The sequence below is a fragment of the Chrysochloris asiatica genome, unplaced genomic scaffold (assembly GCF_000296735.1).
Source record: "Chrysochloris asiatica unplaced genomic scaffold, ChrAsi1.0 scaffold00206, whole genome shotgun sequence".
NCBI classification, from domain to species: domain Eukaryota; kingdom Metazoa; phylum Chordata; class Mammalia; order Afrosoricida; family Chrysochloridae; genus Chrysochloris; species Chrysochloris asiatica.
Genome location: NW_006408724.1, coordinates 5,150,113 through 5,176,239, shown reverse-complemented (window position 1 = coordinate 5,176,239; position 26,127 = coordinate 5,150,113). Strand labels below are relative to the sequence as shown.

General features: G+C 38.0%; 1 protein-coding gene across 1 annotated transcript in view; it reads left to right on the top strand.

Annotated features, from left to right (window-relative positions):
* CUBN (cubilin (intrinsic factor-cobalamin receptor)) overlaps positions 1 to 26,127 on the top strand; it is a 384,343-nt gene that overhangs the window by 50,090 nt on the left and 308,126 nt on the right. The window contains exons 15-17 of the mRNA XM_006872611.1: positions 1,181 to 1,362; positions 3,544 to 3,706; positions 5,987 to 6,177. Coding sequence (XP_006872673.1) covers positions 1,181 to 1,362; positions 3,544 to 3,706; positions 5,987 to 6,177 — 536 coding nt within the window. The remainder of the gene's footprint in view (positions 1 to 1,180; positions 1,363 to 3,543; positions 3,707 to 5,986; positions 6,178 to 26,127) is intronic.

The following is a 26,127-nucleotide window of genomic DNA, read 5'->3' as shown; positions in this document are numbered from 1 at the left end:
CGTTTGGTTTTAATTGGAAACTGTCTCTTTAAATTTCGAGGAGATCTGTGCGCATGTGTAGTAGAACCCTCCGAGGGTGGGGCTGTGGTGCCCACTAGCTCAGGCACCCCTTTAGTCACCAGAATGGAGGTGCGCAGACAGTGAGGGACCAATGAACAGCTACCAAAAGAGAAGAATGTCCACACCTTTATCTCTGAGGTTCTGCCAGGCGTCTGTGGCCGCTCGGATCTTTCCCCCACGTGGTCTCACCCAAGATGGCGGCTCCTGGAGTAGCTGAGCGTCCCGGACTAGAAAGCAATAGGTTTCTTGCTTCTGCCACAAATTCCCTCAGCTGTAAGCTTTCCAACCTTCTAAATATTCCTTTATATGTGGTTCAGAGTTCTGAGACCATCCCCTGAGCCAGCTTGTTCGGCTATTCTGTGTTGTTGTTGGCGGAGCTCTCTGCTATACGTCCACCCAATCCGCCATCTTGTTTGTTCTCCTATCCACAACTTTTTGAAACACCCTCCTGTGGTAGTATTAAGAAACCTTCTCAAACAGAAATTATGTAGAACTTCACTATTTCAATGTCTAAATTTAAACGGTTTATTGAGAAAGGATAAGTGCTGATAGAGGTTCTAGAATTCGTATAGTTAATGTAGAGAAATGAATCCCTCTGAATATGAAAAAATTAAATACACAATCCCACACTTCATCCCTCGGAGTCCCTGAGTGATGCAAATGATTAAGTGCTCAGTTACTGACAGTTTGACTGTTTGAATCCACCCAAAGGAAAGATTGGGCAATCGTATTCATGCTTCACAACCACGAAAACCCTGTAGCTCACAGTCTTAATCTACAACACACAAGGTCAGCATGTGTTGAAATTGCCTGGATTGCAATAGGTATTTATTTTTCAGTCTAGTAATAGATTTGAAATCACACTACCATATGGTGTTTTATAACTGAGGAGCTTAATGCATAAGTGATGTGTTTGTTTATTACCTGTTCATACTTTAAGGTTTATGATTTTGTAAAACTGGGAAATTGGAAGTTTTATTTAATTAATGAAGTTATCCAGTATGCCTCATAGTTATTTAAATGAAACTCGGTTTCTTGCAGCAAGGATTATAAAAAATTCTGAATGAATTTTATCTTGTCAAAACAATAATAATAATGTCATTTCTTCTTCCTCTTTTAGAGTGTGGCGGAATAATGACTGGTGCTTATGGTTCAATTACATCTCCGGGATATCCCGGAAACTATCCCTCTGGAAGAGATTGTGTATGGAAAATTATGAGCAGTCCTGGCCTCCTGATAACGTTTACTTTTGGAACCTTGAGCCTGGAGAACCATGATGATTGCAGCAAAGATTATCTTGAGGTAGTCAATTGTATTTAGATAAAACACAACCATCAGAGGGCTGTGGTTTGGTGGTGCCGAAGGAGTTCTGGTAGCATACTAGTTATGAATCAGAATGTGAACCACAAAGTCAGCAGTTTGAAACTACCAGCTGTGTCGCGGGAGAAAGATGAGGCTTTTTGCACCCATAAAGATTTACAGCCTTGGAACCCTGTGCAGGGTCACTATAAGAATCGATTCCATGGCACATAACAACAACAACATAGCTCTGGTAGCATAGTGGTTACGAATTGGGCTGCTAACCTCAGGGTCAGTAGTTTGAAACTACCAGCTGTTCTTCAGGAGAAAGATGAAGCTTTCTGCTCCCGTAATGATTTACAGCCTTGGAAACCCTGTACAGAGTCGCTGTGAATCAGAACCGACTCCATGACACATAACAACAACAACATAGACGATGCAATTTGTTAAAAAGAGTTAGCTAATCTATTTTGTTTTAATGGTAGCACTTGTTAACAATTTATCCATAGTCACAGACTGTTCTTAATTTTGACAGCTTGTTACTTCTTCTGGATTCTTTTTTAATCTGGGAAATAGACTGTCTTATCTCTCCAGATTACTTCTTGGAAGCTTTGTCCGTAACATGGTAATTGCAGAATTAATGAAATGGATACAAATCACTAGCCATCTTCTCCAGTGCAGATTCAAATCTTCAGTTGTCCCTGGTAAACTGACAGAGTGTCACAGGTTGAGCATGATTTTCCATGATGAAAATCAGCTAACGGTGAATGTACCAAAATGGGTTGATAAATGGTGAATCCTGCTGTAACATCGATAATTCTTGAAAAGAGTGTACTAAGCCTGTACTCTTCTCACCTAATATTAGTAAATGATAAAAACTTGGAGGAGGACAAAAGCCTATTATTGTCAAATGCCATCTTCTTATCAGTGCCTCAGAAATGTTGCTTTCCATTTCTAGTTTGAAAATCTCATTGAGAAGATTGTGTTCTTGCATTGTTCCTGTATTCTTTGCCACCATCAGTCTCAGTACGCCTTTCAAGGAGTGATAAAAGCATAATATGCCTTTCAGAGTCCATTAGAGAAGAATGGAGTGCTAGGGAATTATTCATAAAGGATGGAAGGGTGAGGCGGTCAAACATGGGTCTCCGCAAGTTGAAGTCATTAATAATTTAGCAGTTGTAACAATAGATTTGTAACCTTTGGGGATGCCAGGAAAAACTGCCTTTTCCTGAAAAGTTCCAGTAAAATAATCTCTTAAATGTGAATATTAAAGTGCATTTTCTGATCTGGAAATGAATTTTCAACAAAGTCCATCAAATAAAAATTAAAGGCATTCATTCATTCCTACATATTAATTCCAGGATACACATATAATAAAAATCATCAATCACTCTGACAAGGAAATGCAGAGAAACGTTGAACTATGTCTCTCATATTTCAAACTACGATATTTCAAGGAACTTGTTAAGAATAGAAAAGCAGTTTGGGTAGACAAAAATGGCTTGAAATATTGCTTAGTTCATTGACTCCTTGCCATTCTAAGTGACACAGAATTTGCATATACAACAGAATTACAGAGAGAATAGAGAGAAATCAATAATTAAAAAGGAGTTCTAGGATAAAGTCATCATTATTATAATCCTTAATTACTATAAAAGTAATTTTCTCTCCGGGAGTCTCTGGTGGGTTCAAACCACTGACATTTTGGTAGGCAGCCAAATGCTTGATCAGTGTGCCACCACTTCAAGTTTAAAATTTCAAAATAAACACTTAGGGGAAAAAAATCTAGAAAACATTAAGTGAAACCAGTAACACTACCAGAAGAATCCAAAGAACACATGCATCCAGTTCCAGAACTGAAATTCAAAAAGAAGATAAAGCATGAGGGATGATGGGAGAAGGAGATTTTCCTTTACTAAACCCAAACCTGTACTCCTGGTGTGATGCTGTGGTGTCAACATTAGCCGGCTAACTGCCACTCCTTGGAAACCCTATACAGGGTCACTGTGAGTCAGAATTGACTCGACTTAACAACAACTAAACCTAACCTTATCCCAAGAGAGGTGTTAGATAAATACTTGATAATAACTCACTTTTAAATGATGTGTTGTTTTAAGGTTAACAAAGATCTGGTTTGTTGAAATCTGGCCACTTTGAGCTTAATGATACTTTCTTTTGTTTTAGATTCGAGATGGTCCTTTGTTTAAGGATCCTGTTCTTAGAAAATTCTGCACCACTCTTTCTGTCCCACCACTCCAGACTACAGGTCCTTTTGCCAGAATTCATTTCCATTCTGATAGCCAGATTAATGATAAAGGCTTCTACATCACCTATTTAACATCACCTTGTAAGTAACCTGCTAATTGAGAACTAAGTATGAATTTGAAGAACAGTGTTATGCTTATAGCTGTTGTATAGTTTAATTGATCTTGAACTTATTTTCTTAGATTAATGGTATGTCTTTATAAATAATATATCCATAATAGATGTATCACAAAATTAATGAAATACAAGTCTGAGTCACAAATTGTCTGCACTCTAACCGTAGAATTTATTTTAATCAACTTTTAGAAAAGACAAATACATCATTTTTCAATATCATCTCCTTGTTTTTCAATACACTTTGTCCATCTGTCAAACACGCTTTTGTAATCCCTTATTAAAAAATGTTTTAGGCTGAGTCATGAGCCATGAATGCACCGCTGTCTTCAGATCTTCATCAGAGGTGAAACTTTGTCCTTGAAGGGCTGTTTTCAGGGCCCCAAAACAGGTGAAAGTCCAATGGAGCTTGATTGGGACTATGGGGAAGATGCTTTAACACCTCAAAATGAACTTTTTACAAGATCAACAGTGTGGGCAGGGTATGTTGATTTGCATTGTAATGCCCGTGGATAGCAATCCTCTGTGTTTAATCTGAAATTTAGGCTTCAGCTCTTCATTGAGTATCTCACTGTAACAAGCACTATTGATTGCTGAACCATTTTTCTAATAGTGTTTCAATACTGGCCCTTATGAATCCCAGAAAATTGTCAGCATCCATTTTCCAACGGATGGTTGAGTTATGAACTTTTACTTTGTTGGTGATTGATCCATTCCATCCCCTGCCATTTACTCTCAGGCTTCTAGTGGAGAATCCATATCTCACCACCAGTAACAGTTTTATTTAAAGAAAATGTTACTCTCCTTCTAGTATGGTTCCAAATTTTGTTTGTAGATGTCCAAATGCTCCTGCTTATGCTCTTCTATGAGTTGTTTCAAGTGTTTCATCTTGCACAACCTTTTGGAAACCCAAGTCTATCATGGATTATTTTATAGACAGCACCATGGCTGGTTTGCAAATGATTTGCCACATAATCCACTGTTAGTCATCTATTTGATAGAATCATTTCATGTGCATTCTCAATTTTTGTCATCAGTCATGGTAGTGAACATTTTCATGTAACCGAATGTGGATAATTTTTGACTCACCCTAGTAGATTAAGTAATGGTTATCCTCAGTTGTCTGTGGTCAACAAGTTCTTTTCTTTATCTTTCCCATGTTGTTAATCACAGGTGTGATTTATGATAGAGATGTGTTGGTGGTGGTGGTTACGTGTCGTGAAATCGGAGCCGACTCATAGTGACCCTGTACAGGGTTTCCGAGGCTGTAAATCTTTACGGGAGCAGAAAGCCTCATCTTTCTCCCGCAGAACAGCTGGTAGTTTTGAACTGCTAATCTTAAGGTTCACAGTCCGATTCCTAATCACTATGCTGCCAGAGCTCCTTAGAGATGTGTTAAGTACCTAAATTAAATTGTGCACATCATGGGTTTCCTAGCTGCTCTTTCATGTTTTGTTGTGAGAAATGTTTCTGGCATGGCGGAAATGCAGTCTATTTGAGATACTTTATATCTTATTCCTGTATCAAGTCCATCTGCCCAGAACCTATTTTCCAGGATCACACTGACCTGTCATTCAGTTTCCTTTCCAATGAAACCTTATTCGCTAGTGTGCCATCAGCTTGCACTGATGCCCTTTAAAAAGCAAATGAAACTCACTGTGTTTTCGATTTTAGGGCTGTAGAAGATTCTGTTTATGACTTCCATCACTGTGTTCTTGATAACAATTCACAGAAAGCCATTTCTTATGTTTCAGTACCAGAGAAAGTAATAATGAGCATCTTTTCATGGATTCTTTTCATTACTTTGCCTTCAGGCTGAATCCACAGCTGACCTTTTGTAGTTTGTATAGTCCTTGTTGACTGTGCATATCAATTTCCCCCTCACTACATCTTGCTATTTTGTATTTATTTTTCCTTAATCTAGTTATATTTTATTTTGTTTTATTATATATCTTATATAAACTGTCTTAAATCTTTTGGAATGAAGCAGAGCATAAATACATGTAAAAGGCAATCTATAAAAGAGAACCATAGATTGGAAGTTAAGCATACATGTCTACATCGATTTCCCTAGGTACATCATATATATCTCACAAACATGTCGAGCTGAAAATCCTATGACTAGAGGCATAAGCTTGTACAAGGTATATGAATACATGTGTATGTGCGTGTACAGTTTTTAAAATTGAAACCATTGCTGCAAGTCAGAGGAATGGCCACCCTTGTGACCTCTTCTTTCTCCTCCTAGCGGATCTTCCTTGTGGAGGAAGGTATGAGGACCCAGAGGGTGAGCTCCTGTTATCTGACTTGCAAGGACCCTTGACTCACAGCAGTCAGTGCATCTACATAATTGAACAACCTCCTGGAGAACAAATACAAATCAACGTTACCCATGTGGAACTGGGAGGCCAGACTGGCTGTTCTCCAAGTTATGTTGAGGTAACTTTCACTACTCATTTGTTCTTAGATGATGCTTGTTAACATTTTCATATTCTGTAGAGCAATGTTTCTCAAATGGTTGTTGGACCAGTAGCATCCAGATCACCAGGGATATTGTTCAAAATGCAAATTATCTCCCCTCTCAGACCTTTTGAAGTGGACACAGCATATGTCTCTTCACAGGCTCTCCTGGTGATTCTGATGGAATCGAAAAAGAATTTGCCTAAAACTGATCATTTTATTGATGGTAAAACAGAAGACTCATAAGGGACAAAAAAATGAAAGCTGAGAATAGAAACCTATAATAATGCAGAATTACAGATAGTATATTAACTACATAGAAATGAGCCCTGAAAGCCGAAGTGCATGTAAATGAGTGAAACTAATAGGACCAAATATCTCAGAGATGATCCAGAACAAGATTACCTGAAAGGGGGATCCAGAGAAGTTGTATAATTTATCTAGCTGACTCCGCTGGTTGTTGGCAGAGCAATGTGAAAGCACTGACTGAAAGTTTTATTTTTGAATTAAGTATTTTCCTTCATTAGGCTGATTTACTGTCTTTCAATTTAAGTGTGTTTAATCGGAACCAACTTGATGGCTCTTAACAGCAACAACAACAACTGGTTAAAATGTAGTCCTGATATGGTGCTATAGGATAAGCACCAGGCTACTAACCCCAAGGTTGGTAGTTCAAACCCACCAGCCACTCCTTGGAAACCTATATAGGATCACTATGAGTTGGAACAGAGTCTATGGCACTTAACAATAACACAACAATGGTTGAAATAAAGCATTTAAAAAAACATTCAGCTTTCTGTTTTCCTGGCTTAGCATTTTTTTGCTTAATTATTAGTCAATCCACAAATTTAAATGTCGAGTGGCAAAAACAAAACATCTTTTTGTTGGGCACCGTCATATTATATAAACTCGGGCATGGACAGTTTTGTTCACTCATGTCGTCAAGTCAGTATCAACTCTTAGCAACCCTGAATAGGTTTTCCAAGGTTATAAATCTTTGCAGGAGCAAAAAGCCTCATCTTTCTCTTGTTGAGTGACTGGTGAACTTGAACCACTGACCATGTGGGTCACAAGTCCTGTGTTTATTCTACAGAGCCACTGCATTCCCCTTTGAGTCATGCAAGATTGTTGTTATTATTAAGTGTCGTTGAGTCAGTGCGACTTATAGCAACTAGGGTTTTCAAGGAGTAGCTGGTAGATTTGAATTACTGACCTTGTCATTCAAATGCATCTTGTGGTTCAGTGCTTATCCTACTGTACCACATCAGAACTCCAGGTAAGGTAGCCCAATTTATTGTTCTAGGAAAAGCCTAGATAACCTCCTGTTCTCTTCCTATCTTTACACCAAGAGCAGAAACAGAATTTGAACAAAATATCTAGACTTAATAAAGACTATATATATATATATATATATATATATATATATATATATATATATACACACATATATATATATATATATATATATATATATGTGTGTGTATATATATATATATATATATATACTGTTGTTGTTAAGTGCGGTTGAGTCAGTTTGAACCCATAGCAACCCTGTATAGGGTTTCTGAGGAGCAACTGGTGAACTTGAGCCTCTGGCCTTGCAGTTCAAACTGACTTTGCAGTCCAGCGCATTAACCCACAACGCCACCCTGGGACTATATGTGTGTGTGTGTGTGTGTGTGTATATATATATATATTCAATTTTTATTCCATCAATTCGTGGTGCTTTGTTCTTTGCCGATTCCTTCAATGCACTTTGGACTTCCTCCCTGAGTATCACTGGCTCTTGATTATATGGTACCTCTTGAAATTGTTGAACATTAACCATTTCCTTATGGTACAATGACTCTGTGTATTCCTTCCATCTTTTCTTGATGCATTCTGCATCTTTCAATAATTTGCACAGAGAATCTTTCAATAATGAAAGTCGAGGCTTGAATTTTTTTTTCAGTTCCCTCAGCTTGAGAAATGCTGACCGTGTAAGTTGCCAAGGACTTCATTCTTCTTGGATCAACTATCAACATTCACAGAAGCAGCAGTCAAGAGATCAAGAGATCAGACAACGTATTGCATTAGGCAAATCTGCTGCACAGGAACTTTTTAAAGTGTTGAAGAGCAAAGATGTCACCTTGAGGACTAAGGTGCGCCTGACCCAAGCCATGGTATTTTCAGTAATCTCATATGGATGCGAAAGCTGGACAGTGAATAAGGAAGATCGTAGAAGAATTGATGCCTTTGAATTTGTGGTGTTGGAGGAGAATACTAAAAGTGCCATGGACTGCCCAAAGAACCAATAGATCTGTTTTGGATGGCTAAACTTTGTCTCTCATACTTTGGACATATTGTCGGAGGGACCAGTCACTGGAGAAGGATATCATGTTTGTTGAGGTGGTCTTTACTTTCTGTTGTGCACACATATGCACCAGCTCTTGGCAAAGTTTTACTCAAGAGTAGTTGATGGAGAAATTAACAGAAATCTCTGATTCAGAGGAACAGACAATGCATAATTATTTGAGTATTTGAGCATCCTAAAGGAAGACATCCAATTGATTTGTAGAGTTTCAGCATCAACAAGGACTTTAGAAGTCATCTGACTTAACTGTTTAATTTTACAGATGAAGAACTTGAGGCTCACAATGGTCAAAATTCTAGTTATTTTTGGAGAATGACTATGAATTACCTACATGGAAGTCTTGACAGACTTATATTAAGTTAGATTAAAGCCATTTTCTTAAAATCTTCTTTCTCTACTGGGAGTATTTGTGAACAAATACTTTTATTTTGTTTTGGGATATTTTTACTACTCTTGATAGTATAGTGATGGTAGGAGAAAGTGATCCAGGTACTAAATTCAAATGGCAATATTCTGATTCAGTAGTTTGCTTCCCAAAATGGTGATTACATTTTAAAAAACTATATCTAAAAGTGAAATGCTTAAGGAATAGAAAGAAAATGAAAGATGATATTGCAGATATCTTGGTAGTTTGAAGGGGCGATGACATTATCAACTAACTTAAGCCAAGAAAATCTAACATTTGAAACAGAATAAAAAGCAAAGAAGTGACTTTGGAAAGATGTCGGAGAATGATGACCAGACATTTTCTATAAATGGACTCTTAAGAAACTTAGATTTTCTCATTATGTGGTTCCAGACTCTTTATTACCATGGGAACATATGTTTTACATCAATACTAAAACACTGTTGAGGAGCCATGGTGGCTTAGTGAGTTAAACTGTTAGGTCATCAATTAAAATCCACCAGCAACTCCATGGAAGAATGATGAGGTTTTGTGCTCCTGAAAAGCCTAGTTAATACCAATATTATTCTAATTTATGCACCAAGCACTAAAGCCAGTGATGATGAAATTTTAAGAATTTAGCCAACTTCTTTGGTCTGAAATTGAACAAACATTCAACCAAGATGTATTGATAATTACTGGCGATTGGAATGCAAAGATTGGAAACAAAGAAGAAATATCAGCAGTTGGAAAATATGGTCTTGATGATAGAAATGATGCTGGAGATTGCATGATAGAATTTTGCAAAACCAATGACTTATTCACTACAAACACCTTTTTTAAAAAACAAAAGAAGACTATACACATAGATGTCACCAGATGGAATACGCAGAATCAAATTAACTACATCTGTGGAAAGAGATGGTGGAAAAGCTCCATATCATCAGCCAAAACAAGGCCATGGCCAGACTGTGGAACAGCCCATCAGTTGCTCATATGCAAGTTCAGGCTGAAATTGAAGAAAATTAAAACAAGTCAGCGAGAGCCAAAATATGATCTTGAGTATATCCCACCTAAATTTAGAGATCTTTTTCACGAACAGATTGGGTGCATTAGACACGAAAGACTGAAGACCAGAAGAACATCATGCAGGGAAAAAGCAAAAGGTCATTAAGAAGATAAGAAAGAAGGAAAAGACCAACATGGATGACAGAAGAGACTCAGAAACTTGCTCTGCAGCGTAGAGGTGCTAAAGCAAATGGAAACAATTAGGAGGTAAAAGACCTGAATAGAAAATTTCAAAAAGCAGCTTGAGAAGACAAGGACAAATATTATAATGAAATGTTCAAAGACCTGAAGTTAGAAAACCAAAGGGGAAGAACACGTTCAGCATTTCTCAAGCCGAGAGAACTGAAGAAAACAATTCATGCCTCAATATGCAATATTGAACAAAATATTGAATGGTGCAGAAAGCATCAGAAACGGAAGGAATACACAGAGTTACTGTAGCAAAAAGAAATGTTTGATGTCCAGCCATTTCAAGAGGTAGCATATAATCAAGAATCAATGATACCGAAGGAAGAAGTCCAAGAAGCCTTGAAGGCATTGATAAAGATCAAGGCATCGAGAACTGACGGGAAACAAGTTGAAAACTTTCAACAAACTGATGCAGCACTGGAGACAAGTACCTGGCCAACTGACTGAAAGAGATCTGTATTTGTGCCCATTCTAAAGAGAGGTGACTCAATGGAATGTGGAAATCATTGGACAATGTCATTAATATTGTATGCAAGTAAAATTTTGCAAAAGATAGTGAAAAAAATAGCTGCAATCATACAATGACAGAGAACTTTCAGAGGTTCAAGCCAGATTCAGAAGAGGAAGTGGAACAAGGGACATCATTGCTGATGTCTGACAGATCTTGGCTGAAAGCATAGAATACCAAAGAGATGTTTACTGCACTTTATTGACTATACAAAAGCTTTTGATTGTGTGGATTATAGCAAGCTATGGACTACATTGTGGAGAATAAGTATTCTGGAAAATTTATTTGTGCTCATGAGTTACCTGTATATAGACCAAGAAGCAGTTGTTTGAACAGTCAGGGTACACTGAATGGTTTAAAATCAGGAAAGGTGTGTGCCAGGGTTCTATTCTTTCACCATACTTATTCAATCTGTATGCTGAGCACATAATCTGATAAAGTGGATTCTATGAAGAAAACCATGGCATCAGGATTGGAGGAGAATTCACTAACAAACTGCAATATACAGATGATACAACCTTGTTTGCTGAAAGCAAAGAGGACTTAAAAAACTTACTGATGATGAACAAAGACCACAGCCTTTGGTATGGGTTAAACCTCAATGTAAAGAAAACAAAAATCCTTACTGCTGGACCAATAAACAACATCAAGATAAGTAGAGAAAAGATTGAAGTTGCTGAAGACTTCATTTTTCTCGGATTAACCAACACTTATGGAAGCAGCACTCATGAAACCAAATATATTCCATTAAGTCAATCTGCTGCACAAGACCTCTTTAAAGTGTTGAATAGCAAAGATTTCAGTTTGAGGACTAAGGTGTGCCTGGCTGAAGCCATGGTATTTTTAGTAACCTCGTGTGCATGTGAAAGTTGTACAATGGATAAAAAAGGAAGACCATAGAATAATTGATGAGTTTGAGTTATGGTGTTGGAGGAGAATATTAAAAGTACCATGGACAGCCAGAAGAACAAACCAACTTGTGCTGGGAGAAGTACAGCCAGAGTGCTCCTTAGAAATCAAGATGTTTAGACTTCAGACATATTATCAGGAGGGACCAGTCCCTAGAAAAGGATATTATGTTTGGTAAAGTGGAAGGTAGGAGAAAAAGAGGAAGACCCCCAACAAGATGGATTGGCACAGTGGTAGCAGTAATGGGGTCAAACATAGCAATGATGTTGAGGTTTGCGCAGGACTGGGCAGTGCTTTGTTCTGTTGTGCATAGGATAGCTATGAGTCGGTACAGCCTCGGTAGCACCTAACAAAAACAAGATACTATTACCTGTGAATCTCTTTCATTTGTAGTGTGGTTTTGAAAGATTTACTTTTTGCTCAGGATGAGAGCTTCATAAACATTGGAGAATAGAATTTATCAACAAAAGATAAAGACAGTGCTGCCCACATTCAGTGTAGTATATATATGCTTTTAAAGGTAGAAGCATACATTTATGTATTAACTTTTTAATGTATCTCTCTCTCTCTAAATACACACATTGCTCATGGATAATATGATGTGAGTAGTAGCAAAGTATGAGTCTAGCAAGAACAGCTCAACTATGAATTCATCTATTTTTGTCTAGGAGCGCTTTCAGATGGTCTGAAATAGTTCAATGAATGTGACTGAAGCATCATTCCAGAATAAAAAGCAGCTCCTCTCATTAATATTTCATAAGTGATTTAAGTCATCAGAATTCTAAGTGAAGGACACATAAGGTAGTAATGAAAGTTTAATTTTTAATCCCAGGGGATGCAATAATAGACAGAATAATAATTTCAGAAGCTGATGGGACATTAAGGTCAGACCGGGAGGTGTGACATGGAGGGAAATGAGTAGAATGGTTCACCCCACAATTCTTCTTGATTAACTTGGAATCATCTACCCTCCCACACCCCAAGACTAGGAGGAAGTGGAGGGAGAAGAGCCTTCATTGGAAACAAAATGGCTTCTGAAGAAGATGTTCTTTCTTAAAAGTAGGAAACAAACAAAAATACATGACATAGCAAAGTTGAAAACTATAATACAGGTAGGATGAAGTAAGTTATTCTGTATTTAGCTTCTGAAATCTACAGAATGCATTTGTTTTTTATATGCCATTGAATAAGGAATCAATCAAATTTTAGGTCTCTTTAGATTTCAGAAGCAAAATTCAGAGTAACTTACTTCATCCTACCTGTATTATAGTTTTCAACTTTGCTATGTCATGTATTTTTTGTTTGTTTTCTACCTTTTAAAAAGAACATCTTCCTCAAAACCATTTTAGGTCTCCACCACAGGTCCTGGAGTCCTGGTGTAGCTCTGTGAGTTAATATGCTGGACTGCAAGGTTGGTTTTAACCATAAGGTCAGTGGTTCAAGCTCACCAATTGCTCCTTGGAAACCCTATACAGGGTCGTTATGAGTTGGAACCAACTCTATGGCATTTCACAACAACAAATTGCAGTTCCCGAGTCCTAGTGTGGTACTGTAGGATAATGTACTAGACCCCAAGGTTGGTTTGATCTACAAGGTCAGTAGTTCAAACTCACTGGTTGCTCCTTGGAAATCCTATACAGGGTTGCTATGAGTCAGAACTGACTTGTCGGCACTTAACAACAACGAAATTCCTGGTGTGGAGCTATAGGATAGCACTGGACTGCTAACCACAAGATTGGTAGTTTAAATCCATTAGCAGCTCCTCAGAAACACTGTACAGGGTCACTATGAGTCAAAATCAACTCCACAGCAAAGTAAAAATTGTATCTCTTTATAACATTTTACAACTAAAATTATTATATAAATTAAAAAATTACAAAATACCCAGCTACGCAGAACTCTAGAAACTGTCTCCTTAATATACGACTAAGAAAGAAGTAAAAAATGACATTGAAAATAACAAACAGAAAATCCTATGTATTAAAACCTGTGAGATGTGACAGACTCTGTTGGTTAGTCAGTTCCCACTCATAGTGACCCTGTGTAGGCTGGTGAGTTTGACCTGCCAGACTTACTGTTCAAACTAACCTTATGATTGAATGCTTATCCTACAGAGCCACACCAGGAATCTTCTCTATTCCCAGGCAATATCTTCATTTTACGAACAAAAAGGGGCAAGGCGGTAGAATGCAGCAAAGCAGAAACACTGAAACTCTACCTTGCTCTGAACTCTTTTCCTTTCCTATCTCCCCTTCTCCTCAACTTCCAACCCCCACCACTCCCAACTATTCCTACACTGCACTCCCAGAGCTCTGGCATGTCTTTAGATGAATCCAAATTCACAAAGACACTCTTGTTGTTATTTGTTAGGCATTGAAAGAATGGTGGTGGTGGTGGTGTGCCATGGAGTTGGTTCTCACTCACAGCGACCCTGTGTAGGATTTCCAAGGTTGTAAATCTTTACAGGAGCAGAAAACCTTATCTTTCTCTGCAGAACTACTGACCTTGAGATTAGCATCCCTATGCATAATCACTAGGCTACCAGAGCTCCTCAGAGAAAGAATTGTTGTTGTTGTTAAGTGCCGTTGAGTCGGGTCCGACCCATAGCGACCCTGTACAGGGTTTCCGAGGGTGTAAATCTTTACGGGAGTAGAAAGCCTCATCTTTCTCCCGCGGAGCAGCTGGTAGTTTCGAACCGCTGACCGTAAGGTTCGCAGCCCGATTCGTAACCACTACGCTACCAGAGCTCCTGCAGTGTTGCTGTAGCTAAGCAAATACATCGGAGTAGATTGAATAGTATAGTATTGTTTTTCAGTTCAGTATATTTAAAAATGAATTTTAGTTCAAAGAAATAGTTTCCTGGAGATGGTACTAAGAAGGAAAATTGGGGAGCTCTTCAACAGATTGTATCCTTAATTATGTTGAATTTTGGCAGAAATTATAAATGGTTAATTTCTTAGCTTTGTTGTTGTCAACACAGTTAAGTGTTGAGCCATCCTAGTGCTTTTTAATAAAGTGATCAAATTTGCCATAGTTGTTAGGTGCCCTCTAGTTGGTTCCATCTCATAGCCACCTATGTATAGCACAATGAAACACAGCACCATCTTCACCACTGCTGTTATGTTTGAGCCCTTTATTGTTGCTTCTGTGTCAATCCATCTCACGGAAGATCTTCCTCTTTTTTTATGGACCCCCTCCACTTCTCTGGGAATTGGCCCTTCCTGACCATATGTCCAAAGAACAAACGATGAAGCCTCACCGTAATTGCTTCAAAGGAGCAATCCAGCTGTTCTTCAAAAACAGAGTTGTTTATTCTTCTGGTAGTACATGACATATGCAGTATTCTTTGGTGACCCCCTAACTTCTTCTCTGATCTTCCTTATTCCTTGTCCAGCTTCCACATGCATATGAGGCGATTGAAAGTACCATGGTTTGGGTCAGGCTCACCCTAGTCCTCAAAGTTACAACTTTGATCTGTGACACTTTAAGGAGGTTTTACGTAGCGGAACTGCCTTTTTGTTGTTGTCATTTAATAGACATTTATTCCTTTAAATGAACAACTTCTACACACAATCATAACGTAACTTTTAAAAACAGAATTTAGAAATGAAGAGGTTTTGTTTATGGAGTCTTCTACAAATGGTTTCTAGAAATCATAATTGAGCCATGAGACCTTAAAATATGGGGACATTGTTTCCAGGAAGCTGGCCATAAGATTATTAAATCAAACTTTTACCAGCCAACTCAGAATTTGAGAATTGAAGCAATTCTGTATTTCTTACAAAACTCATTGTGGGAACGTCTAGATGTGATATAAACAAACCCAACAAAATGGTAGTATGCTTAAAAGGTGGGCACACAATTGCTAAGTTAGTTGTGGAATGGGGAGGACCAGGGCCAAGTAAGCTGCAGAGAAGTATGTACCTTCAGGTGAGATACTAGAATTTGTATTGACACAAAGTATGACTTTCCTCAGAAGCTCTAAGTGCCACTGAACCTGTAGTTTCCTAGGAACTGCTGCTGGGTTTGAACGTTAACAGTCCAGTGCTTTATAGACAATGCTACACCAGGGCTCAGTAGCTCTATGGGAGTGGATAGAGTGGGCTAAGCAAAAATAATTAAAGCTAATTGGACTGACCAAGTTACTTTTATAGCCAATCTTTGTTGTTGTTGTTCACTAAAAAGGATAGAGGGTCCGCAATAGTCACAAATAAGATTCAAAAAATTAAGACTGCAAGTTTGTTCTCATACACCTGAGAGGTATTTAATAATGAGACCAAGGGACTTAACTTCATATCCTAGCTTGCAAATTTCAAGGTTAAATAATTGCCTTGTCTCCTTCATTTCATAATGTTCAATTTGTGTTTTGATGTAGTTAAGTGCCATCAAGTTGGTTCCAACAGAATTGCCTTTTGACCCTTACATCCATGAGTGTTATTGTGGATCCAAGTAAAATGAAATCTTCAACAACTACAATCTTTTCCTATTTGCCATGATGTTATTTATTGGTCTAGTTGTGAGAAAATTTTTTTTTTTTTTAGTTGAGTTGTAATGCACGCTAAAGGCTATAGTCTTTGATCCTCTTTGTTTCCTGCAAGCAAGGTTGTGTCATCTGCATATCATAGGTTGTTGAGTCTTTCTCCAATCCTGATGCCCTGTTCTTCATATAATCCAGTTTCTCAGATTATTTGCTCAATGTACAGGTTGAATAAATATGGTGAAAGGATACAACCCTGGTGCACAACTTTCCTGATTTTCAACCATTCAGTATTCCCGTGTTTTACTTCAGTGACTGCCTCTTGGTCTTTGGTACAGGTTCCACATGAGCACAATGAACTGTTCTGAAATTCCCATTCTTTGCAATGTTTTCATAGTTTGTTATGATCCACATAGTTGATTGCCTTTGCATAGTCAGTAAAACACAATTAAACATCTTTCTGGTATTCTCTGCTATCAGCCCAAATCAATCTGATGTCAGCATTGATATCCCTTGTTTCAAATTTTCTTCTGAATCTGGGTTGAATTTCTGGCAACTACCTGCTGTAGCATAGTGGTTACGAATCGGGTTGCAAACCGCAAGGTCAGCAGTTTGAAACTACTAGCTGCTCTGCAGGAGAAAGATGAGGCTTTCTGCTCCTGTAAAGATTTACAGCCTTGGAAACCCTGTTCAGGGTCACTATGAGTCGGAACCGTCTAGACGGCACTTAACAACAACAACAACCTGCTGATGTACTGTTGCAATCGTTTTTGAAATATCTTCAGTAAAATTTTACTGCCTTATGATATTAATGATATTGTTAGATGATTTCCACATTCTGTTAGGTTCACCTATCTTTGGAGTGAGTACATATGTGAATCCCTTCCAATTGGTTAACTTCTGTATTTCTTGGCACAGATAAGTGAGTACCTCTAGCTCTGCATCAATTTGTTGAAAGATTTCAATTTGTATTCCATCAATTCCTGGATACTTGTTTTGGTTATTGTTTTTTGCCACTGCCTTCAGTACAATGTGGACTTCCTTCAATACCATCTTGATAATATGGTACCTTTTGAAATAGTCGAACACCAACCAATTCTCTTTACTACTGTGACTCAGTGTATTCCTTCTTTCTTCTTTTCATGCTTTCTGCATCATTCAATATTTTGCCCATAGAATTCTTCACTGTTGCAACAAAAGTCTTGATTTTTTAAATCTGTTTTTTCAGTTTTAGAAATGTTGAACATGTTCTCTTTTGGTTTTCTAATTCTAGGTCTTATTCATTTCATTATAATACTTTACTTTGTCTTTTCAAGCTGCCTTTTGAAATTTTCTGTTCAGCTCTTTGACTTCCTCAATTCTTCCAGTCACTGTAGCTTCTTTAGAAACTTCGAGAGCAACTTTCAGAGTCTATTCTGACATTTATTTTGGCCTTTTCTTTTCTTTTTAATGACCTTTTGCTTTCTTCATGTATAGGGTTCTTTATGAAATACTGTGCCACAATATCTCACAACTCCTCTGGTCTTCAATATTTAGTTGTTGTTTTTAAAAAATTTTTATTGTGAATTATGTGATAGTTTACATTGGAGAACATTAGCTTTACATTCAACTTATCATATATCATTATATTGCATGGTTACAATCCCCTCCATGCATCATCAACCAACCAGAGGGTATACCCCGCAAGCCTGTCCATCAGTTGTCAGCACACAGGCCCTCTCCCTTTCTGGGTCTAGATTCCCCAACTGCTCCTTCTCTCCACGTCATCATCTCTGCCTCTATCTCTGGCATCATTGCTTCTCTGGGTAGGGACCTCCACTCCTGGACTGCAGAGTCAATCACTCCCCTTGTGTTGCTACAAAATGTCTACCTTTACATTTCCAACCCTCACAGTCACTCACTCCTGATAGTAATTATTCACTGTTATGCCACATGAGTGCTATCCCCATCTCCTTTCATCAGTCCCACACAGACAGATTGGATACTACTCATAGGAGATTCTGTAAGCCAGTCATTTCTTGCCCTTGTAGACCCCCTATTTTGGGGAGCCAATGTCCAAGTTGCCCATCCCTGTCTACCCTGTGCATTGAGGGGGTAGGAATGATCCTTGCTGTAAAGATTTGTTCCCTCTTTTGAGCTACTGCATCCATAGATGTAAGTCAAGCTCCTGAAATTGTATCAGATTACTCTTTTCCCTCTTCTTTCTCCTTCTAGTTGAATTCTGATATCCAGCCATTGAAGCCAGGTTAAGTGGGTATTATCTGCAGTTGTGGGTGTTCTCGTGCATATGTCCTCTCTTCTTATCAGCTGGATGCTTCACTCTTCACTCTAGTCCTCTGTGGCTATGTCACTGACTCTGGGCCCAGGCATCCCCAGATCTTGCCAAACTGTTGGCCAACCAGATCTCCACCCAGATTCACAGGAATCTATTGAATGTGGTTGGACTTAGCTCGCAGCTTCATTGCTGTTTTTCCTCACTTCCCCTTATCAGTGACCAATGTGATCACCAGTCAAAGCTTGTGTCTGCTCGTGTATTCCCATTGAGACTTAGTCTTGGAAGGGGGTTTGCACTGAGGATACCTGACCACTCCCCTTGATGTCTCCTAGGTGGGCAACTTACTTGTTCTTGTAGTAGTCAGTTGGACTGCCGTTATTGTTTTGTATTTTCCCTGTCAGTCTTTCTTTCAAGAAGTATCTTCTGTTCTTCCAGCCTCTCCAGGCTGGTCTGCTTGTCCTTTCAAGTGGAAATTTCCCACCTCAGAAGATTCTGGATGGGGTTCAGGATTCCACCTATGACCTTATGCAATGCAGAGGCTCCTCAGGAAGTCTCATTTTAGTATTCCAATTAGTTATAGGCAGAAGATGGACTTACAAACTTTCTATGGTGATGTTTCTTGCTATTTATTTCTTTCCCCCTCTATTTTATAATGGTACGCAAGGGAACCCAAGATTCAGAAGACAGCCAAGCATCTTAACATTATTTCCCCGTTTTTGCCCATTCCAACCATGCCTGTATTGCAGAGCCCTGTTGTTCCAAGGTTGTACATACATCATTATTTACTTCTGCAAACCTGCTTAACTGTTCTTCTATCTGCCTTGTTCTTCCATTCCCCTTAATATTTAGTTTTAAGTACATCAAATTTGTTCTTGATACATAGCACCTCTAAATTTAGGTGATATATACTCACAGTTATATTTTGACTCTTGTGGACTTGATTTAATTTTCTTCAGCTTCAGCCTGAACTTGCATAGGAACAACTGATGGTCTCTTCCACAGTCGACCCCAGGCTGTTTTTAGAGGATGATATTGATCTTCTCCATCATCTATTTCCCCAGATGTAGTCAATTTGATTCCTGTGTGTTCCATTTGGCAAGATTCACTTGTACAGTTGCCATGTATGTTATTAAAAAAAAGGATTTGCAATTAAGTTGTTTGTCTTGCAAAATTGTATCATGTGATCTGCAGTATCATTTCTATCAACAAGGCCATATTTTCCAACTGCTGATCCTTCCCCTTTGGTTCCAACTTTTATAATCCAATTATCAGTAATTATCAATGCATCTTGATTGCACATTTGATAAATTTCAGACTTGGTAAATTGGTATAATTCTTCAATTTCTTTATCACTGGCTTTAGTCGTTGGTGTATACATTTGAATAATTATAGTCATATTGACTGGTCTTCTTTGTGTATGGATATTATCCTATCACAGATAGCACTGTACTTCAAAGGGCCTTGAAATGGTATTTTTGATGATGATCCTATGCTGTTTCTCTTTAATTTGTCATTCCCAACATAGTAAATCATATGATTTTCAAATTCAAAACAGCTAAGACTAGTATATTTCAACTTACCAATGCCTAGCATATCACTTTTTATGCATTCTACTTCATTTTTTCAACTTCCAATTTTCCTAGATTCATATTTCATACATTCTACATTTTGATTAGTAATGAATGTTTGCAGCATTTTCTTCTCATTTTGTGTTGTACCCCATCAGCTAATGCAAGTTTCAAAAGTTTTTGCTCCCTCCACATCATCAAGGTCAACTCTACTCTGAGGAGACCACTATTCCCCAGTTGTATTCTGAGTGCCTTTCAACCTGTGGGCTCATGTTATGGCACTATATCAGCCAATGGTCTGCTGCTATTCACAAAGTTTTCAGAAGTGGTCTGCCTCTCCTTCTTCCTAGACTCTCTTAGTCTTGGAACTCTGCTGAAACCTGTCTCTCAATGGTGACCCTGCTGGTGTAGAAAAGGAATCACAGCAACGCACAAGCTACGACAGTATGACAAACTGACAAACAAGTGGCAGAAAATATGCCATTACTCAAATGAAGTAAATAATTCTTTATGTTGCAGTAATATAAACCAAGAAAAAGACTGAGATGCTAAAAGTCATCTGGTTTTAGAGTTACTAGAGATTATATAGGGTAAACCCTTGCTGTAAATAAAGGAGTTGCTCATGTAGAAATCATGAATCCAACGGGACAAGTGTGACAGAGTGCAAAAATTAGTGAGACTAGGAGGATATGGAACAAATATTAATGAAGAGCAATAGAAACTGCTGTAGAATAAGTGCTGGGCATTGCAATTCAAACACTGCTTCTGTGAAACAAATAAAAACAATATTGGTGTGGAAGGATTTCAACTATCTATGATAGTAAAATGCATAACATCTCTAAGTCTCAGTGTCCTCATCTATAAAGACTCAAACCAACCCAAATCTATTGACGTTGAGTTCTTTCCAACTCATAGTGACCCTATACATGGTTTTCAAGATTGTAAATCTTTACAGGAGCAGACAGCTTCGTTTTCTCCTGAAGAGTGACTGGTGGGTTTGAATTGCTAATCTTGTGCCTAACAGTCCCGTGTTCATCCTACATCACCCCTAGGGCTCCTTCATCTGTAAATAATATTACTCTTCTAAGAAGGACTGAGAGATGGTTCATTTGTTTTTCATCCTGTAGATATTTATCAAAACATATAGGTGTTATGTACTCTCTTAACAAAGAGCTAAGAGAAGAATTTTCAGTGGAGGAACCAACATGATCCTGGCACATGAGTTGGGAGAAAAAAACCAAAACTTTGACGCCCTCAAAGAATTAAAAACATACCACTGTAATGGAAATCTCCTAATATGAATAGGAAAGGAAAAGAGGAACAAGAGTTAGGCAGGGGCTAGGTCCCCCTGGAGCCTGTAGACTGGGCTAGAGATTACCTTGTGCTCTGAACAGAAAGGGAAATATTTGAAAACTAAACTCTTCTTAGCACAGTGCCTGCTTCACATAGTGAGGGATCACTAAAATTAACAAGATGATGATGACAGTGACAGTAGGGAGAAAAAGAGAGGAAAAAAGAAACCAACCTACTGGACTTAGCATTTCTTCATAAAACAAGACAAGTGTCCCTAATTTCAGCGAAGCAGAGTAGCAAAGAAATCAGATAAAGAATACATTTAACCCACTTACAATGATGTTAGAGGGCCACTGTTTCATGAGACACTTTAAATGTTTGACTTATGAAGCACACAGGATAATGCCAAAAATAAATAATTGTAGTCCCTTGTATGGCTCTTACCCCTTATTCTCATTTTATGTCCTCTGCTCACCTAGATTAACCTAAAGCTCCTCTGTACTTAGCTAAGGAGAAATTTGTCTGACGCTCACTTCACAGGAAACCACATGTTAAATACAACCATATGGTAAACTTCTATGTTCAGCTTTTGATTGCACTACATTTGGTTGCAAATATGCCAACACATTTGGTTTGCTTTGAGTTAATATTAAATGCATTTTAGAAATTGTTATAAAACCAAATCTGGGTACATAGCAAATACAAAATTCTGAACATGCTTTAGATCTTGAATCATACTATTTACCGAACCCTGTATCTCACACTTAAAATTTCAGATAAACTGTTATTTTTCAACCCAGTTAGTTTTAGCTTTCTTTACAGGAAATAGATCTACAAAAGCCATGTGGTTTCTATGAGTAGTTTATATCCAGGAAGTGGTTCAATCTGATGAATGTAAACTGAAAGCCATTTGTAATTCTCCATAACCTAAAAATCCTGAGTCACAGGGTATAGTCTGGATCTCTGAGTCAGACGAATGAGTTGGATATATAAGGCAATCAATGAAAATGTGGGCCTGGGCCACAGAACACTAGAATTTATAATTGTTGTTAAGTACCGTGGAGTCGGTTCAGTCTCATAGTGACCCTGCACAGGGTTTCCGAGGCTGTAAATCTTTACGGGAGCAGAACGCCTCATCTTTCTCCCGCGGAACAGCTGGTGGTTTTGAACTGCCGACCTTGAGGTTAGCAGCCCAATTCGTAACCACTACGCTACCAGAGCTCCTTATTTATTGTCATTTCTTAGCAGTCCAGTATAAAGAGAGAATTTGTTGATCCTGACATGGTCTCACCTAGCTTTCTAACTAAAGCACTTTGCCTACTGTAGACCTGGTTCAGAGATGATGAGTCAGCTTTCTCTGAGTTATACTCTGGTACCAGGTAGTCCTGGTGTGATGCTGTCGGATCAGCACTGGGCTACAAACCACAAGGTTGGCCCTTCTCAACCCACCAGCTGGCTCCTCAGAAACCCTATACAGGGTCACTATAAGTTGAAACCAACTTGACAGCACTAAAAAACAAAAACTAAATTTTATGCAATACCATAATATATGTTTATTTATTTGCTCCCGGTATAGCACTGTAGGATAAAGCACTGGACTGCAATGTTGGTTTGAACCTTAAGGTTGATGGTTCAAACTCACTAGGTACTCCTTGGAAAATCCTATACAGGTCACTATGAGCCAGAATCAATTTGATGGCACTTAATAACAACATTTATTGGCTCATGCTACATGTGAATTTTGGGTCATTTGCAGCTCTGCTGCTCTCTTCTCCATCCTGGGACCTAGGGTCTTGGTCTTGTAACAGGGGAAAGTAGAAGATGATACAATCATACATACGATGACTGCTTAAGCTTCTACTTGGAAATAGTATGCCATTTCTGTGCACATTCTTTTGGAATAATGAAGTCCTGTGGTCAAACCCACAGTTAATGGGAAGCTGCAGTATTTCTCCTCATAGGTTGACACTTCAAGTCACTTGGTGATGAGTATAAATGTTACATTCTCTTACAGGGAGGGGAGTGAAAAATTAGAAGGAATAATGCAGTGTATTGACCTATTGACATGCACAAGTGGAAAAGAGATAGTTTTTGTTTTGTTTTGTTTTTCTTTTTAGGTGCAAATGTATCAGCCCTAGAATGTTGAATAGATGCTGTGTTGCAACTGTATTTGGGAGCACTTTAGACTATTTAATGAATTTCATTTTACTGTCTCTTTCAAAAGGTTTGTGGTTAAGATCTTGCCATATCTGGAATCCATGGACAGTACTGCTTTTCAGAATTAATAAGGTTTCATTTCAACAGAGAGAGAGAGAAACATAGCCAAAATCAATGGTACCTTCTAGTTTATGGCCCTAGAGTCCTATAAGATCCTTTTAAAACATTTGGATTGCAGCTGCCTTTCTCCTTGCTAAAGTCCTTGAATTTCATTAGCTGGGGCCCAGGGGAATGTCCCACTTTAGCTTGCACTGATACTATTTGGCTGTTTTTCTTTCTTCTTGTCATCTTCTAATGGGCAAAATAGAAAAGAGAGACTGCAATCTTATAAGAAAGAAGCAAATAGAACTCTGGAGGATTAGCAAGCAGGAAGATGTCTTACTCTGTTTCATACTTTCTGGTTTCTAGGAACTATAATATGTCTGAATCTCTAAATAAAAAATAATAATAAAAAAAATTGAGCCAGCATGCCACTTCTCAAAATTAATGATCAACAAGTATTGTCCAATACCTATGGCAGTGTGTGAAATTTGTGATTCAGATCATGCAAGAGCTCAGAGAAAGAAACTAGCATGGGCATAAGTCAGTGGAAAAGACAAGACATAAGCTGTACTTCATTTAATAACACCAGTAATATTAACACCCATAATAATTAGCTGTTTGTCCAATATCAAATCACAGAAAATTATTTGATATTCTAAATGTCTTTGTCAGACATTAAGGAAATGTCTTTATCAGACATTCAGAATATTTTATTTCATTTTGTTGTTGCTTCTGTATAGATTTAAAACATTGGAAATCCTATGGGGTACTTCTTTCCTTTTCTGTAGGGTCACTATGAATTGAAGTAGAGTCAATGGCTATGGGTTTTGTGTGTGCATGTGGAAAGGTTTTTTTGGAAAATATACACAGCAAAATATTCATCAGCTAAACCATTCCTACATGCATAATTCAGTGGCATTGATTTTCAAGTGTGCAAACATTCTCACCCTCCTATTTTAAGTTATTCTCATATTAACATAAACTCACTGCCCTTAGGGTTACTGTCTCATATTTCAAGTTGCTGTTGTCACTTTGATCCCATATAGATCTTAAAAGATCATAATGCTTAAAGCAAACATTTTTTATTAGCTAAGTTGAGCTTTCTTTGGTTTTAAAAAAGACTTCAAGGGATAGTTTTGGTTTAAGGTTTGAAGATAATCTCAGGGCAAAACTTTCAGGGATTCAACTAGCCTCCAGGGCTCCAAAGTCTGGAGTCTAGAAGAATATTAAATTCTGTTCTGCATTTCCCCACTTTTGATCAGGATTCTTCTGTAGAATCTTTTATTAAAATATTCAGGAATGGTAGTTGGACACCATACAGTTTTGGTCTCATGGCAAAGGAGGCAGTTGTTCATGGAGATAGTTAGTCACACATTCCACATCCTCCTCCAGTTCCTGACTCTCCTTCTGTTGCTCCAGGAAGAGAATAATTGTTAAGCTTTGGAGGACTGCTTATAAGCTTTTAAGATCCCAGGCACTAGGCAGTGAACTAGGAGGTAGAACCAAAGCACTAAACACATTATTAGGCCATTTAACAGAGATGTCCCATGAAAACATGATCTTAAATTCCCAAATCAAGGAACCAAATTTGTTTAGGTTTTTGATGGTCTATAAGCAGGCCCTGGTGACATAGAGGGTCACACGTTGGGCTGTTAACTGCTAGGTCAGCAGTTTAAATCCACCAGTCATTCTTCTGGAGGAAGATGAGGCTTACTGTTCCTGTAAAGATTTATGGCATTAAAAACCCTTTACCAGGTCACTATGAGTTGGAACCAATTTGACAGCAGAAAAACAACAACTTAAGCAGGTCAGTGGCTACTGTTTTTATTGTGTTTTTCCTAGTTGTGAATATATCTACCATGCAAATTTTACCAATCCAGCTTTTTAAAATAGGTGTAGAACTTATTGACAGCAGTTACAATAATTGGCTGTGTAACCCTACTCTTATTCATTGAAATGTTTCCATTAACTTAAACCCTACATCCTTTTCTTATACCCCTTGCCCCTGGAAACCATTAATAAACTTTCTTGTCTATACATTTGCCCTTGTCTTTTTATGTAAGTGAGGTGATACAATATTTGTTCTTTTGTGATTGGCTTATTCACTCAGCAAAATGTTTTCTAGTTCTAGTTATACTGTATAGCTTGCATTGTTGTTGTTGTTGTTATGTGCTGTGGAGTCGGTTCCGACTAATAGTGACCCTGTACAGGGTTTCCGAGGCTGTAAATCTTTACGTGAGCAGAACGCCACTTCTTTCTCCCGCAGAACAGCTGGTAGTTTCGAACTGCTGACCTTATGGTTCACAGCCCAATTCATAACCACTACACTACCAGAGCTCCATATAGCATGCATTAACAGTTCATTATTCCTATTGATTGAGTAACATTCCAATATATGTATCTATCATATTTTGTTTATCCATTCATTTGTTGATGGATATTTAAGTTGTTTCTATCTTTTGGCTATTGCTACTAGTAATGCTCTCCAGTATAGATATGCTAAAGAAAATGGAAGAAATGAGGCAGTCCAAGAGCTGAACAGAATATTTCAAAGATCAGCTCAAGAAGATAAAGCCAAATATTACAACAAAATGTGCAAAGATTTGGAGTCAGAAAACCAAAAAGGAAGAACACACTCAGCATTT